This window comes from Nanorana parkeri, unplaced genomic scaffold (genome assembly GCF_000935625.1).
Source record: "Nanorana parkeri isolate BGI_ZX_2015 unplaced genomic scaffold, ASM93562v1 scaffold1691, whole genome shotgun sequence".
NCBI classification, from domain to species: domain Eukaryota; kingdom Metazoa; phylum Chordata; class Amphibia; order Anura; family Dicroglossidae; genus Nanorana; species Nanorana parkeri.
In genome coordinates this window covers 131,543-148,106 of record NW_017307959.1, presented here as the reverse complement: position 1 = coordinate 148,106, position 16,564 = coordinate 131,543, and the positions used below count along the sequence as shown (strand labels likewise).

General features: G+C 42.4%; 1 protein-coding gene across 1 annotated transcript in view; it reads left to right on the top strand.

Annotated features, from left to right (window-relative positions):
- Nucleotides 1-14,632, top strand: part of LOC108799318 (CUB and sushi domain-containing protein 1-like) — a 59,001-nt gene extending 44,369 nt beyond the window's left edge. The window contains exons 12-13 of the mRNA XM_018571174.1: nucleotides 588-717; nucleotides 13,748-14,632. Coding sequence (XP_018426676.1) covers nucleotides 588-717; nucleotides 13,748-13,907 — 290 coding nt within the window. The 3' untranslated portion in view covers nucleotides 13,908-14,632. The remainder of the gene's footprint in view (nucleotides 1-587; nucleotides 718-13,747) is intronic.
- Nucleotides 14,633-16,564: the final 1,932 nt, after the last annotated feature.

Below are 16,564 nucleotides of genomic sequence, written 5' to 3'. Positions count from 1 at the left end.
GCACTATGAAAAAAATGATTTACTGTTTAGAAACCCACATGCACTGCCCCACATGCCCTGCAATTTAAGTAAAAGTGTAAAAACATAATTAACAAGATCACCCATTTTTACACTCCTACCATTTATCTTATATTCCATTTTAAGTATGACACTTGAAACCTTGGGCGATTTCCATTCTGCAATTCACCATTTACATAGTATAAAGCATCACAACATGTCGACTTGCTAATAGCAACTTACTTTCTCCTACGTGAAGATACCAAAAAGCTGGGTGTGCACTTTTTTTAAGAATCCCTAATGCTAAAAGGACAAAGGAGCATGTATCAGAAAATAGTCTGGAAGATAAATCTAGTATATCAGCCAAAATTGAAGCAAGCAAAGCAAATCACAGCTATATAGAAATGTAACATTCAGAAAAGTGTACAAGAAAAATAACGGATATAAAGAAAAAAGGTAAAATAAGACAACTGGGAAGACAAAAATGTGAAGAGGCAAGAACGCTTTAGAGTTTTAACAGACATCTTAAAAAGAAAAAAAAAATGCCTTAATTATAATGTGTTTTGCTTTGGCTTTTTTTGCTCTTTCAGTTTCTCAAAACATCAATGACTCTTCTAATAACTACTATGGCACAAACAGCAGTTCTGTAGCAGCTGCAATCTTGGTACCTTTTTTTGCCCTAATACTATCGGGATTTGCCTTCTACCTTTACAAACACAGGTAAAGAAAAAGCAATGTATATTTATCTTTAAACCTTATTATGTTTGTTCAATTATAATATTCACTATATGACAGTTGTGACAGCTGAATACAAGCAGTATTTGTTCGTATTTGAAATGGGTCCAGTGCTGCCTGTAATTTCATCGGAAGAGATTCCACTAGTTTCGTTCACTGTGCAGTTGAAGTAAATGGGTAACTGCTCTTGCAAGCATAGCCGTATGTGACCTGTGAGTTAATGACAGATTATTCTAAAGTGGCATGATATAAGGAACAATAATCTACATAGGTGCCCACTGCGGTCTATGCCTACCACTGTATTAAAATTAAGTTTAATCCAAAATCTGATAAAATATAAATTATTGTTAATAATTCTGTAACCTTTGTTATTTTAACTTATTTATCCTTAAGATGGCCATACACTTGAATATTTTGTTTCAGCCCATAGGCTGAATGAAAACAATCTAACATATTCCTCCATCCATAATAAAAGGCATTGATGGACAAATCTCATACTGTGGCTATTGAATGCTGTCACTGTCTGGCAGATAATTTTCTGCCTGGCTCCTTAAATCTTCCAATCAAAGGATGCTGGGTGGGATGCTGCCATCAGGGCCACCCATGGAGTGGATGTCAACTGGTTCATCAAGAACCTCCTAAAATGTGCTCAGTTTATGGCCAGCTTAATGACTGTGCTGTGGTCTCTATGCAATCATTTATTTTGCCCACATTTTGAAATGTCATCATCCCATCAGCACTGGGTCTGTCTTTTTATTTCAACACATATTTTACTTTTTGAGAAATGATTAGAATCAATAGAGGACATATCAATGAGAAAATAAGTAATCAGTAGCAGTAGTATATTTATAGCTATAAATAAAAGGTAATTGCTACTGTCAAATTCTTTCTGACCATGAAGGGACAACTTCTGTTAAACAATGGTGTTAACTGGCACTAACTTAATGAATATCCTATACTGCATTGATTTTATCAGCCAGAAGCAGTCTACAAATTTGTATGCTTATGACCTACATGTTAATATAGAGTGGTGGCCTATTGTGCTTGTTTAATAAAGTTAAAAGAAGCAATGACTATGTATTAACTCCACAGCAGTTATCCAATCAAGACGCTGTATAAAATTACTACTTGTTACGCCTACTATAGGGGTTCGGTGTGAAGCGCAACTGCGGAGGGGGTTTGAAGGAGATGTGGAAAATAGGCTTCTCAGGCGTGAGTCTCAGGCGTCACTCCCAGTCTTAAGGGGGAGTTTAAGACTCTTGCATCACAGCCAGTGTAAAAAATGAAATATCAGTAATGCTATTATCTCATAGCATCCCAGTAAGTTAAATCAGCAAAGTCAAAGGTGCAATAGAATACACTGGCTGTAGCCAGGAACGGTTGTGTTGGTAGGCAAACAAGTCAAATTTATGCATCAATTTGTAAAGTCCAGCAGGAGATCAGGCATATGGGATAACTGACAGTCTGTATTAGGGCTCCAACTGGAGCGATACTTGCGGTTTGTAACTTGTTGCAGCACAGCCACAGGGTGTGAGTCCGAGTGATGCTTGGTCCGGCAAGTGGAGAAGGGTTCCAAGGTTTCTCAGGGTTCAGGAGGCAGCAGGCGTTCAGACTGCAATCGTAGAACGCCATGCTACCTCAGCTGGGGCTTTAAATAGCCCAAAGATGTGGGAGGAACCTCCAGCCGCAACGAGCGACTTCCGCGTTCCAGCGTGGAACGCAAGCCGCTCGCCTCATAATCAGGAAGTTGAGCGGCTTCCGCGTTCCACAGTGGAGCGCGGAGCGGCCGTCACAGCAGCCAGCCTGACCGAGGCGGCCTGGAGCGGAGATGGATCATCACACTACTCTTGATTCATCCATAGCTATCATAGTGCCACCTTCCACTTGTAAAGTACAGTACCTCACAATGACCAGTCAAAATCATCTCTTCAAGTTATTGGTCTACATTAAATTAAATAGACATTTCATAAATTGGATTCATGTGGGGCCATTTTACAATGCTCAGTCTTTCTACACTGTTTTTAGGGCCATGCTTCTATCAACAAATGGTTAACTGTTATTCACTAGCAGATATTAGACATTCACAATTCAAGAGTTAACTAATTCATTTTTATTTTAATATTGTGTGCTAGGGAAAATCTCCAAAACAATTAAACACAAGACCTCTGACAATATCTGCATATTAGCTGAAGTTTTTCAAAACACATTACAATAAAAATGCTTATATGAAACTTATGTATATTAATAATACTATCATTCCTTGTTGTTTCTTCCCTGCTTGATCCTCCTTTGAAACATAATAATAACTAATTTACTTCAATAAAATATAGATATACAGATAAATCCCATGAGCAATACCCATCAGTGGAAAAATGTTATGAAATTCAGCAATTACCTGCTGATTACAACAATGAATACAACCACTATAATAATAAAAATAATCTTAATATAAATACATTGGGAAGTTTGCAGTTACATGAACATAAATTAAGAGCTACATTTAGGCTAGTGAGATGAGAATGAAAGGAAAACATTTTTATTAAATTAGCTTTGCCTTCAGTGAGCAGAACTATATGTTTTCAGTATTATATGCATGTAGTTTGAAAAGTACTATTAATTCCATGCCAAAAAGCATGACTCCTACTTTTGATTTAGCAGTGTAAGATAACAACAATGTATTTAACTTATTACACATAAAAATAATACCTTTGTTGCTCTTGTGTATTCTATGGGCCTGTGAGAAATAGTAACACATTCTGTTAAAGTTGCAAATGTTACAGTAGTCCTTCAAGAGACCTTTCTGAATACAGATACACAAAGACTGAAATATTTCAATGCCTTTGTGAGTTGTAATTAAATTTGGCTGATAGAATGTTATTGTGTCTGTGTGAACATTCTATAGACAACTGTTAAATTCTGCCCACAGCTGAGGACAACTGTCAGAGTGTAAATATTTCTTAGCAAACACTAAAAGTACTGTATGTTGGAACAAATTAAACTTACACTTTATAGCCAAATTTTAGCCAAAAGATACCAAATGGGGTTTTGTCTGATGCCATTAACCACAATATACCATACACAAAAGTCTATAAGATCCAATTTTATTGAGACATGATTAAAATCCATAAAATCATAAAAAAACATTGGTGGTGATACCGAACAAATATATTGACCATCACTATATTAGTGATTGAGGATGCCTCCCAGACCTACTACATTGATATCAAAATATATGATCACATAGTGGTTGAATAATTGCCATAAACATCATTGAGTGTAGTTAGTGAGGGCCTGTACTTTCTTTTTTGATCCATTTCGCACTTGTGTGCTTCTTCAGGAAAATAGGGCTACCTGGAGTCCCCAAATAGACAGTGTTATACACCTCTAAGGAAAACCATAGCAATATAGCACCAGTACATCAAAACATACATCACTTATTGATAAGTTAAAACAGATATAAATTGATGGTCACACACACCGATTCACATTCTACCGCAACCAGCAGAGAAGCATACATGTGTATTCACATAGGGGGACATAAGGGACGCCCAGACAGGGTTCCTATGTGTAACAAATAGTCATATAAAACTCATGTCCCCATTGGGGGGGACCAAAAAAGAAACAAACTTTTCCTATTGGAAACTTAATATTGCATATCACCTAAATCGTATACCCTATATTGTGGATCCTCCACAGGATCATCAAGACCGTACCATAGTGGTCCTGCTGACAACATCCATAGACAAACACTAAAATGTAAAAAAAGACCAAAACAGAGGCTAAAACCAAATTGAGTTGGAATCAGTATCTCATTAATATGTAAAAAAAGTTAGATGTCTATACGCATTAAAATTGACATTAGTAGTGTAGGTGTCAATCTACACACTAGTATTGTGAATGCTGAAATTTTCCCCATGCGGTGCATTTTCTGCGTGTTTTCGTTGCAGTTATAACACGTTCGTGCATTTCTGGACTGTATCCGGATCGGACAAAATGTGACATGCAGTATTTTCTCTGTCCGGACCGGAACGGACTGCGCACGTGAGAACTGTAGCCCATAAAACACATAGGGATACATTGGGATGCATTTTGGGTGCAGGAGCGCACGGTTCTGGTCCTGACACAATCTGGATGTCATGTGAACAAGCCCTCAGGGCTGTTTTTTAAACTGGAACGCGGTAAAACGCGTCAAAAGCACATCAAAATGCGTAAAAGCGCACTGCACGCATAGCACTGTGTCTGCAGATCTGCTCCAGATCTGGACCAGAAAATGGTGTGAACAAGCCCTCAGTGCGTTCCAGTGCGTTTTTGATGCGTTTGCATGCGTTCCAGAGCATTCCAGAGCAGGTAAAATAGGGCTTGCTGCATTTTTTTTACATGCTCTGGAACTGAACGCTGTGGTGGGAACTAGAGCCCAAAATACCATTGGAATACATTGGATGCAGTTTTGATCCGGTCTGTAACTGCTCCTGGAATGCGCTTGGTGTGAACTAGCCCTTAAGGCTTGTTCACACGATTTTCTGATTTTCTGGTCCAGATCTGGAGGAGATCTGCAGATGCAGTGCTATGCGTGCAGTGCGTTTTTTATGCGTTTTTGACGTGTTCCAGTAAAACAAATGTTCTCTCCAAATAAAGGCACTTTTCCAGGTCTATCCCCAGGTATTCTGAGACCTCACCCCCAGTTTAGTCAAATACGTAGATAAAAAAACCAAGGTTGTGATGGGGTTTTCTTAAGAGAGGACTCAAAAATGATTATATAAAATTATTCAGTTCATAAAAATGTTTTTCCATGATCGTAGTTAAAAAATCACAAAGAATATGTAAACATGATATCAAATCCCTCATTTCTTGCATATAAATTAATTAAATAACATAATCCATTTATTGATAATAATCATTAATCCATCATTCTGTTACATGTACATAATTATGCCGCTCCATTTGTTCACTACGCGTTTCACAAAATAGCTTATTCAGGGGTTTTTTATTCTTGGCAAAAAATCTAGTCATAGACATATAAAATATTATTCATCAATCAATGTATACATATATCATCTGAAAAGTAATCACATATTCATTTAATACCTTCTAATTTATTTTAATTTATAGTTGACTATGCATGTTATTTCCTTTATACTTTTATGTCTTAACTATAGTATACAACCAGTTATATTATCCAACATATTTAGATAATCATCCAAAATTCAATATGCCCTTAATGAATAAATAAATATATAAACAATTTTAATTTTTTTCCCTTCACTTCCCCCTCACTAAAATGTAACTTCTTACGCTGATCCACTAGCCCTTCCTGGTCCAGGTTCTGTTCCTGACAATAAGGGCAGATGAAGGTGAACCAGTTTGGGACATCTTTGGCCTGCGGGGACTGGTCCTTTGTCGCTGATTTGATACCTTCCATAACATAGTTCTGGTACTGAGAGCGGATTGCAGCGTGGGGCCCCCATGTTGTAGAGGAGCATCTTGGAATTGCAACCTTTACAAGAGGCTTGTGTTTCCCTCATCAGCTTCTCCAAGTCATACGCCTTAATGCCAGGAGTGAGCCTGCTGCGGCACACCGCGCATGTGGGGCTCCTTTGTGTCATGCACTGCTCAAAGCACAACATACAGAATGTGTGACCGCACGACACCCTCAGAGGGTCATCAAAGAGCTTGAGGCAGATGGGGCACAGGAACCTGTCCATGGGGTCCACATCCTGGGAAGCCCCGGAACTTCTCTGCCAGTGCTGATGCCCTGCCATCACCAGCAGCACTTCACTTCCGCAAACACTCGCTGACGTCACACAGCTGCCTCCCAATCCCGGCCCGGCCTGCTGCGACATGTGGGGGAGCGAGTGGTCACCTGACCATGATCTCCAGAGATGCATTGTATCCCGACGTTTCCTCCAGCCAGTGTTACATTGTATCCCCATAGGCAAGGAGTCAGCAACCTGGTGCCAGAGAACAGCAGCACCCGTGCGTTTTGATGCGTTTTTGACGTGTTTCAGTAAAAAAACTGGAAAATTGTATTCATACTTACCAGCAATTTTCCTTTCCTGTCTAGCTCCATGTCAGCACACTAATGGGTTAATCCCCTCTCTCCTCCCACCTAACAGGATCTTAACTCATAAAAGAGATTCAGCTGTCCCAGCCCATTGTTCCATAACTCATCCGACTGCATGGGCGGGAATTGTGCTGACATGGAGCTAGACAGGAAAGGAAAATTGTTGGTAAGTGTGAATACAATTTTCCAGTTTTCCTGTCAGCTCCATGCCAGCACACTAATGGGAAAATAACTTGCTACACACACGGGGGGGAATGCCAGTCAATTTTAATCAATTAGAGCTTGCCGCAGCGGCAAAAAGTCAACAGTAGTTAATACAGCCGGGTCAATGCAATAATGGGACATGAAAGTGTGAATGGACGACCACGTGGCGGCTTTACATATCGTCTCCAAGGAAACTCGACAAGCCGCAGTCCAAGATGTGGACACACTCCTGGTCGTATGTGCAGAGACCCCCACTGGAACAGGCAAATCTTTGGCCTTGTAGGCTGAGGTAATAGCCTGGACAACCCATGATGCGATGAGTCTAGAAGAGGCCTTGGAGCCCTTCCTGGCACCCGAAGGGACGACAAAGAGATGATCTGTGGTTCCTATATCGGCTGTAGAGGCAATATACGCATTTAGCGCAGTTGCCACATCCAGACGGTGTATGTGTTCGCCGTCCTCAGAGTGGAAGATAGGTAAAACGATCTCTTGCCTCATGTGGAAGGTTGAAGCGACTTTAGGGACAAAGCCAAACATAGGGACCATGACAACCCTGTCGGCTAAAAACGTAGTGAAGGGTACCTTAACACTCAATGCAGCCAACTCCGACACCCTCCTAGCGGACGTAATAGCGATCAAAAAGGCCACCTTTAGGGTGATGCGCCAGAGGGAGATCCGACCCTGAAAGGTGTCGGAGGCTAGAAAGTCCAGCACCAATGGTAAATCCCATGTAGGAAATAACGGTTGTCTAGGAGGACGTACTCGAATGACCGCTTTGAAGAACTGAGTAATCAGAGCCTCAGAGGCCAGCTTGAGTCCCGTGAATGCTGAAATCGCAGATACGTGACCCTTGAGCGTACTAACACTGAGGCCCATGTCCAGCCCCGCGTGCAGGAAATCCAACACATGAGAGATATGAGGAGCCGCAGCATCAAAGGCCCGAGTAGAGGCAAACTCCTGGAACTTCCTCCAAACACGATTGTAGGTGCAGTTCATACTGCATTTCCTGGAGCACAAAATCGTATCCACCACATTGGTCGAGCAGCCCATACTCAACAGCCTCTGCCTTTCAAGATCCAGGCCATCAACCGAAGTTTGGACGGGTCCGGATGAAGGATGGGCCCTTGAGACAGAAGATTCCGCAACACCGGCAACGGAAATGGAGGCTGTGTGTTCAGTTGGCGAAGCAGAGGATACCACGGCCGCCTGGGCCAGTCTGGTATGACCGCCAGTATCGTCATTGCTTCCCTCTGGAGCCTCTGCAGAAAACTGAGAACGAGCGGAACCGGGGGAAAGGCATATGCTGTCCAAAACGACCATCTCGCGGTCAAGGCATCTGTGGCCAACGCCAGGGGGCATGGAAGTCTCGAGTAGAATTTCTTCAACTTGCAATTGACTGGGGACGCAAAGAGATCCACTTCCGGATGAAACGACGTCGTCAACTGTCGGAAGACCCGAGGGAGCAGGGACCATTCAATGTTGTCCAGCTGGACCCTGGAAAGATAATCCGCTTGATGATTGAGACGACCAGGAATGTACACAGCTGACAGGTGAGGAAGATGGGCAGCCGCCCATTCCAAAATCAGAGTCACTTCTTCCAGTAACGTCAGACTGCGTGTCCCTCCCTGGCGACAGATATAGGCCACCGCTGTGGTATTGCCTATTTTCAGCAGTACAGACTTGCCGTGAACAAGTCCGCTGAAGGCCAGTAGCGCTTGCCAAACCGCCCTCAACTCCAGAACGTTTGAAACCATCCCCTTCGCAGGAAACGTCCATTGGCCTTGGGCTACCTGACCAGCACAACTGGCACCCCAGCCTGACTCGCTGGCATCTGTGGACATCACTAACCACTCGGTCGGATCCAGTGACTGGCAATTGAGCAGATTTTTTTCCTGCAGCCACCAGGCAACACCCTCCCTCATCCGGGCTGTGACCTGAACTAACTGAGAGAAGTCCTCCGACTTCCACTGCATCAAGAACCCTATCTGAAAGGGGCGTGACCTCCACTGAGCTCATTTGACCATAGGTATTGTGGACACTATCGTGCCCACAACCTGCAGGCATTGAGTGGCCGAGAGAAGATCCGCTGATAAGACCGGGGCCAGCCGATCCAGGATGAACGGAATCTTCTCCGGAGGGAGAGACACTGTGCTCTGAAGCGTATCTATCCTGGCGCCCAGATAAACTAAGACCCGTGTGGGAACAAGATGGCTCTTCTCCCAATTTATCAGCCACCCGAATTTCACCAGAGCAGAAATCACAAGAGAGATATGCTCCAGCAGAAGCTCCCGGTCCTGATGCAAAAGGAGAATGTCGTCTAGGTAATGGTAGACGCGTACCCCTTTTTCCCGCAGGGGGGCGATCACGGCCAGAAGAACTTTGGAAAAAACTCGTGGAGAGGTTGTGAGCCCGAAGGGGAGACAGACAAACTGATAATGGAGGTGGCCCAGAGCAAAACGAAGAAAACTTTGGAAAGAATGCTGGACTGGGATGTGGAAATAAGCGTCCCGCAAATCTATGGAAAGCATCCAATCTGCCGGTTGGACAATTTTCAAAATCGTCTGCAGCGACTCCACCTTGAAGTGCTGCTTCCTGATATAGTGATTGAGGTGCTTCAAGTCGATCACCGGCCTCCAGTCCCCCGACCTTTTTCGTACTAGAAAAAGAGGAGAATAGACGCCTGAAAAGCGTTCCCAAAAGGCTACCGCCACCACTGCCCCCTGGGCAACTAGGTTGTTCACATATGAAAAAGGACTTCCCTCTGTCCTGGGCAAACAGGGATTTTTGTTGGAAGAAAAAAGGGATGGGGGGTTTTGTAAAAGCCCCAATGGTGGCCCCGTGCAACCGTATTCAGTACCCAGCGATCCATGACGTGGTCCGCCCAAACCTGCCAAAAGCTGGCCAATCTCGCACCTACCCGGCAGGCCTGAACGGACACCCCATCAAAAGGACTTTTGGGGGCCCTGACTCGCCATTGCGCCTCTTTTCTTAGAATTCGGAAAATAAGTATTGGGCTTCCATGGTCTGCGAAATTCTCTGCCTGGCCTATAGGACCGAGCATCCTTTCCTCTGTCCAAGGCCGCCTTTCTGGAAAAGGCATTTCTCTGTCTGAGCAGTCTCCTGTCCTGCGGAATGAAACCAGATTTGCCGCCTGTTGCCTTAGCAATCGCAGCATCCAACTTATTTCCAAACAGGGACTGGCCCTCGAAAGGGATCTTACACCAACCCTGTTTGGAAGTTGGGTCCGCAAGCCAAGGCCTGAGCCAGAGGGCTCTCCTTCCCGTGACAGCAGATAACATAATCCTAGCTAAGGATTTAACCATGTCTAAGGAAGCTTCTGCGAAGAAGACAGAGGAGAGCTTGATGTGCTTCAGCAGATCCAGGATCTCGGCTTTACCGACATCATTCGATACTGCCGTCTCTGCGCTGTCCACCCAGGCCTCAAGGGCTTTGGAAGTCGCGGCCGCAGCGACCGCATGTTTGCAAGCGCCCCCGGCCAATAGATAGACCTTTTTAAGGTCCAGATCAACCCGCCTGTCCAGCACGTCCTTAAAGGTGACGGCATCATCCAGCGGGAGAGTGACATGCCTGGCAAGCCGCATTAGCGCAGCATCCACGACAGGTGAATCTTCCAGCTGTTTCACATCTTCCCTTTTAAACGGGTATAATTTGGAAAACTTATTGCGGAAGGAAGGTTTGCGTTCTACCTGACTCCACTCGTCAGTGATCACATCTTTAAGCTCGTCCAGGAAGGGAAAAGAAAGCATTTCCTTTCTGACCTGCTTGAAGAAACGCCTCTTCTTCTCAGGCTGCTCCTCAGCATCCTCCCAAAGGAGAGCCCGTCTGACCGCTTTAACAAACGGCTGCACAAGAGCAAAGTCAAAACCGTCAAACGGCTCACCTTCCTCTTCAGATGATGAGCCCAATCGGTCCTCCAGAGGATCCGCTCTTCGAGTAGCGGCACTGGCTCCCAAGGGGCCCGGCCTAGGCTCCGCGTCCCGACTGGTGCCCGGTTGAACCTGAGAACGGGGAGCAACACTGTCAGAGAACTCCCTCAGTGTATCTTGAAACATTTGCTTCATCATTGATAACACCTGATGGCTATCCACCACTCTTTCCTGCGTGGCCACTCTGAAGCAATGTTCACAGGCTGTCTTGCCTGGTAGTGCCATATTAGGACACGCCCAGCACCCCGTTGGAGGTGGTTGAGGGTGACGTGAATGTGGTGAATGGCGAGCGTCGCTCCGCTGATTTACAGACGGAGAGCGCTCCCGTAACCTTCTGTCATGTCGGTGTGGAGAACGTCGCTCCCTAGAGGGGGACCTCCGTCTGCTAGTAGACGAACGTCGACGATCTCTGGAATGAACCGAATGTGAGCCAGATGAACTATGACAAAACAGAAAAAAAGGAATCCTATGACAGGGGCAAATCTATGGTGAAACTGTAGGCGTCTATTAGACCGCCAATCCAACGAGGTAAAGGATTACAGCCTACCTTCTTTGCCTGTGATGGTCTGCTGGGGGGGTCTGTTTGTCCAAAGGCATGCTGCAAAGAAGGCATATCATGTAAACAAACAGTCCCATGCATCCGGAAGGAATACCAGAAGTCACAGCATAATCATACCTTTATGCAGGAAGTGGCAGCCAGGGCTGCTGGATCCTGATGAAGCCTGAAGGGTGAGGACGTCAGAAGGCAGGATGGACAACCTGTAAGAGAGCCACAACCCTCTTCAATTTAAACAGAGCGCCCATTCGTAGCTCCGCCCCCCTCCGAGATCACCTCGCAGCCAGCAGAGACCGTGGAGCGCACGGCCATTATCGCGCCTGCGCAGCAGCGCCGAACAAGATGCCCGTGGAGCGCACAGCGTCCGCATCGGAGATGGTGGAGCGCACGGCCATTACTGCACCTGCGCAGTAGCGCCGAACGAGGTGCCCGTGGAGCGCACAGGGTTCCAGCGCTGGCAGCCGGAGACACGCTGCTGCTGAACAGACCCCCCACACTAGCCATAATGGGAGCATGCCTTGGCATAGCCCCGCGACCATCAGCGGGGTTCCCACACACATGACCTTTAGACACTGCCGGGGGACCTCACCTCATGCACAAACGAAGGTGGACTACAAGGACTTTATCCCTGCAAGGTAAGCTGCAATCCTCGATCCTGAAGCAGGAGGGAAAAAAAGGAACAATGGGCTGGGACAGCTGAATCTCTTTTATGAGTTAAGATCCTGTTAGGTGGGAGGAGAGAGGGGATTAACCCATTCGTGTGCTGACATGGAGCTGACAGGAAAAATGTTGTTTGGAGTGGGGCTGTCAGTATGTTAACTGCAGTGAGGTGCATTTGTGGTGCGTTTTTGACGCGTTCCTGCGTTTCCGGACCGGACAAAATGTGACATGCAGTATTTTCTCTGTCCGGACCGGACTGCGCACATGAGAACTGTAGCTCATAAAACACATAGGGATACATTGGGATGCATTTTGGGTGCAGGAGTGCATGGTTCTGGTCCGGACACAATCCGGTTGTCATGTGAACAAGCCCTAAACCAAAGTATTTTCAGCAACCTTTTACTCACAAAAATATATCCCACTTTCAGCTCTCTCAGAATGCTGTTTGAGTCCCAGGCCAGAGCAGCATCATTCTCCAGCCTTCTCCTTTTATCTCACCTGGATAATCAATCATTAATCAATTAAACAATCCAGGTGACAGACAAAAAACCCAGACTGGATTACCCAGACCCAAAGTCTACCCTAAAACCTGGTCTGGGTTCCACTAGTCTTGTACATATGATAGAAAGCAAGGGGAAATATATTGCCCCTCAACGATTTCCCCTTTCCATATGTCACAATGTATGGACATCTAACTTTTTTACATATTACTTAGATACTTTTTTTCTTGTTTTAGAGCATGGTAGTGTTAAAATATCTTTCAGATTATTTTTTGCTGTCTGTGTTGTGTTTGGGGATATTTCCCTTACTTTCCTCTCCCAGAAAAACAGCATTATGTGAGTGAAAAATCTGTTTATACTGAAACAGATATATTTGGTGTTAGACTTTCCCTGACCTCTTGTTCTAGTGACAACTGTAACAATTGGATGTTCCACCGCTTTCTGTCTTAATAATAATGGTCACTAGAGAAGAGAAGGTGCATTTCCCCATCAGGGACAGCAAAAAACCCCATCAAAAATTAAAAGGGGTTAGAACCTCATTTGTTTATTTATGTGTAGCTATGTGTAGAGGTATTGGGATCATATGCCAACTAGATAGAAAGAAATCTCTATAAAAGTTGGGCTATGAAAATACCATTTTAGTAGAACAGAGAAATACAACTCAAACCTGCTTTTTGATAAATCTGTTAATTTACAACAGATATCTTGTACCTTTAAACTGAAATGTACCAAAAAGTGGTAGTGATTATATCTGAACTAATAGAAAAAATCATAACTAAAGATTTTAAATATTCATTTATCATGTTATTTTCCAGTTTTACCACCAAAAAAAAGATTTTTTATTTTAAAGTTTTGATTGATGTGTTCTCATTGGGAGATTTCCCCTTCACTTACTGTCCTGTAAAACTCTTTGTGTCAGGGTGTAACAGTATGTTACTAGGACAGTGCATATTCTACAACGTTACATAGGTTCTTTCCAAAACTAAAAAACTAGATTTGTTTTTTTAATCTTGCATTAAACATAGTTTTGTCTTGTTTGATTTAGTCACTGCTAATATTTTTGTTTTTTTATATTTTATTTTTTTAGAGCAAGACCCAAAGTGCAATACAATGGATATGCTGGTCATGAAAATAGCAATGGACAAGCATCATTTGAAAACCCAATGTATGATACAAACTTAAAACCCACAGAGGCAAAAGCTGTTAGATTTGACACAACACTAAACACAGTATGCACAGTGGTATAGCCTTTGGAGTCCATTAAGACTGATTCATAGCCATACCTCTGAAGGACAAACAAAAAATTCCATTGGTGCCCTAAACCAATACTCTCTGCTTTGCAGCTGCAAACTCAAACACCATTGGTCAGCAAACGGTAGATACATCTTTGATGTCCATTGAATGAGTTGAGTCTTCTGAAGATCACATGAAGAATGTTCCTTTCTTTAAAGGAGGATTACAATGCCTGTCTGCAATCTTCTTGCCATTGAGGAATACGTAAGGAAGACAAACAAATCATACCAGTTGTTATTATGATGCCACATATTTGTGGTTGGATGCCTTTCACTGCAATATTTTGGGCACTCAGATAAATCCTCAGCTACTTTGATGAGTGAGATCATCAGAGTGCATATATTTTTTGTATCCCAACAAACATGAATGTCCTGGAGGAGTAAAGACACACACTGAAAGTAGAGGACAACCTTCTGTATGGTTGCACATACATTAAATGCTTTACCATGAAATCAGTGACACTATGTGACAGTTAAAATGAACCAGATTTATGAGACACTGTTGTGGACTGTTGTGCAATGGGTGGTTTGCTAATCTTTCCATTCAGCTGGCATTGCAAAATATTTCTGCACAATTTTTTGCACTAGTATGTGTGAAATGAGTGAGTTTCATCCTATCAACAAAAACAGGGTTTATAATGACAATGTTCAATTGTTTCAACTCATGTTCATGTTACACCCATTTTTCACTATCTCGGAATTTACTAAGACACATCATTTCCTAACAAAAAAAATCAAAAAAGACAACTAGGAAACTGTGTTTCTGTGCAACGTAATGCAGGCTCTCATCTCCATATACCACATCTGATATCATGTCCAAAAGCAGCAGTCAATTTTTGTACAATATATATTTTATGTCTTATTTTCCTATAAAAAGAAATAAACAAAAACAGGGTTGACATTAAAAATTTGTATTATACAATTAAACAGCGAGTGTTTGGAAAATTGTGAATAGTAGTTCATTTACATATGCTCACAAAAGAAATATATTTGGGAAATGAATTTGCCATTTAATGTTTGCCTCCAGATTATTATTCTTTTCAAGATGAATGAATATCGATGAATATCGATAAATATTATACTTCAGTTACCATACATGTTGGGTCATAACTGGATCACAAAAGAGCTTGGGACCTCCTAAAGTAGAGCTCCTAAAAAAAAGCTGCTTCCAATTTGTAAGATAGAAAAATTGCATGATAACTATGAGGCATTACCATTAGTTCTGTCATTTTCAGGAGAAATGTATTTCACTGGATTACTCTTTGACTTGTCTTCATGCTAAATTATTCTTACAAAGTACAAGTGGACAAACCTTAAGAAAACCTGTGAGGACAGAAATATGGGAGTTGCCATTGTTGAGTTTTGATGCAGACATCGCTACCTATGGAGTTTTCTTTGGAGGTGTTGCAGGTATTTTAATGGTTTTTTAATTAAGAAATAAGGAACTTGTTTAACCCATTTCTTTGAATTAGTAACGTGGAACAAAGATGGATAGTGACTCAAAAGGTAATGAATAGCGATAAAGGGAGATACTTTCACAAATTGTTGTTTCCATGAAATTACCAATTCCACTGCTAGAACATTTGTTCAAAAGCAGAACTCTGCAGTTCACTTGTTGAGCTTCTAATGTGAAATTTGATAAACACATTTTTTTATTTGAAGAGTGAGGTTTTTGTTTACTGGCAGAAGTGGCATGTATTTAGAGTAGGTATTTCATCTAATGTTTTTATATTTGTTTTTCCATTTTTTATATTATTTGACTTTATGTAATATGATGTTTCAATTTTTTTAGTCTTTTTTTTCTCTGTGAATTTTTTTTAAATATTGAGGCCAATGAAGGGCTGTTATTTGTAGCAAAAGAACAAATCCAGTGTAGTTAAAGGGAGCTTACCTATCCCAGGGGGCTGTGTAAAGCCCACTGCAACTATAATACTCAGCAAAAAAAACCTGCTTAATTTTGCCTTCCTCATTGATTTCAATGCATTTTACCTAAATGGTGACATTTTACAAAACATTTCCAGGTTTGTCAAATTTTTTGGAAAATAAAACTTTTAATTCTGCTCATCCGTATTTATAAAGGTCAAAATAATAGCTCTGCAGCCTGCACATCTAAAACAAGCCAGCAATGGCAAGCCCATGTTTCTAAAGTGACAGATTCAATTGAAGCAGAGTATTGTATGCCTAGAGATTACTTCATCTCAATGTAATAGGATAATTCAGTGCATACACTTACAGGATGGAAGCAGATACTAGAGAGGGATTGAAAATATGTTCTATGCTCAATACTTTTCTATCTCTCTTCTGACCTTCTGACCTCCAACTCTTCCTGGACGGTCCACAGGACACTATTATTGAAAAGAGTTCAAACTATATATATAATTTTTTCTTTCAAATATTCTTCTCTGCATGTTATTTGTATCATTTGCCTACTAAAACTCTTTATATTTTCCTGGAGTTTTTCATTCCTGTTAAGGTATAGTTCACATCCTGAACTGACTGAATGCTGTAAAAATATACTGCAGCTCAGAGAATATATAATCCTAACATGGAGTCAAACCCTAAGAAACAGTTCCACCTCCATAGCAAGATAAAATATTGATTTATATTTTGAC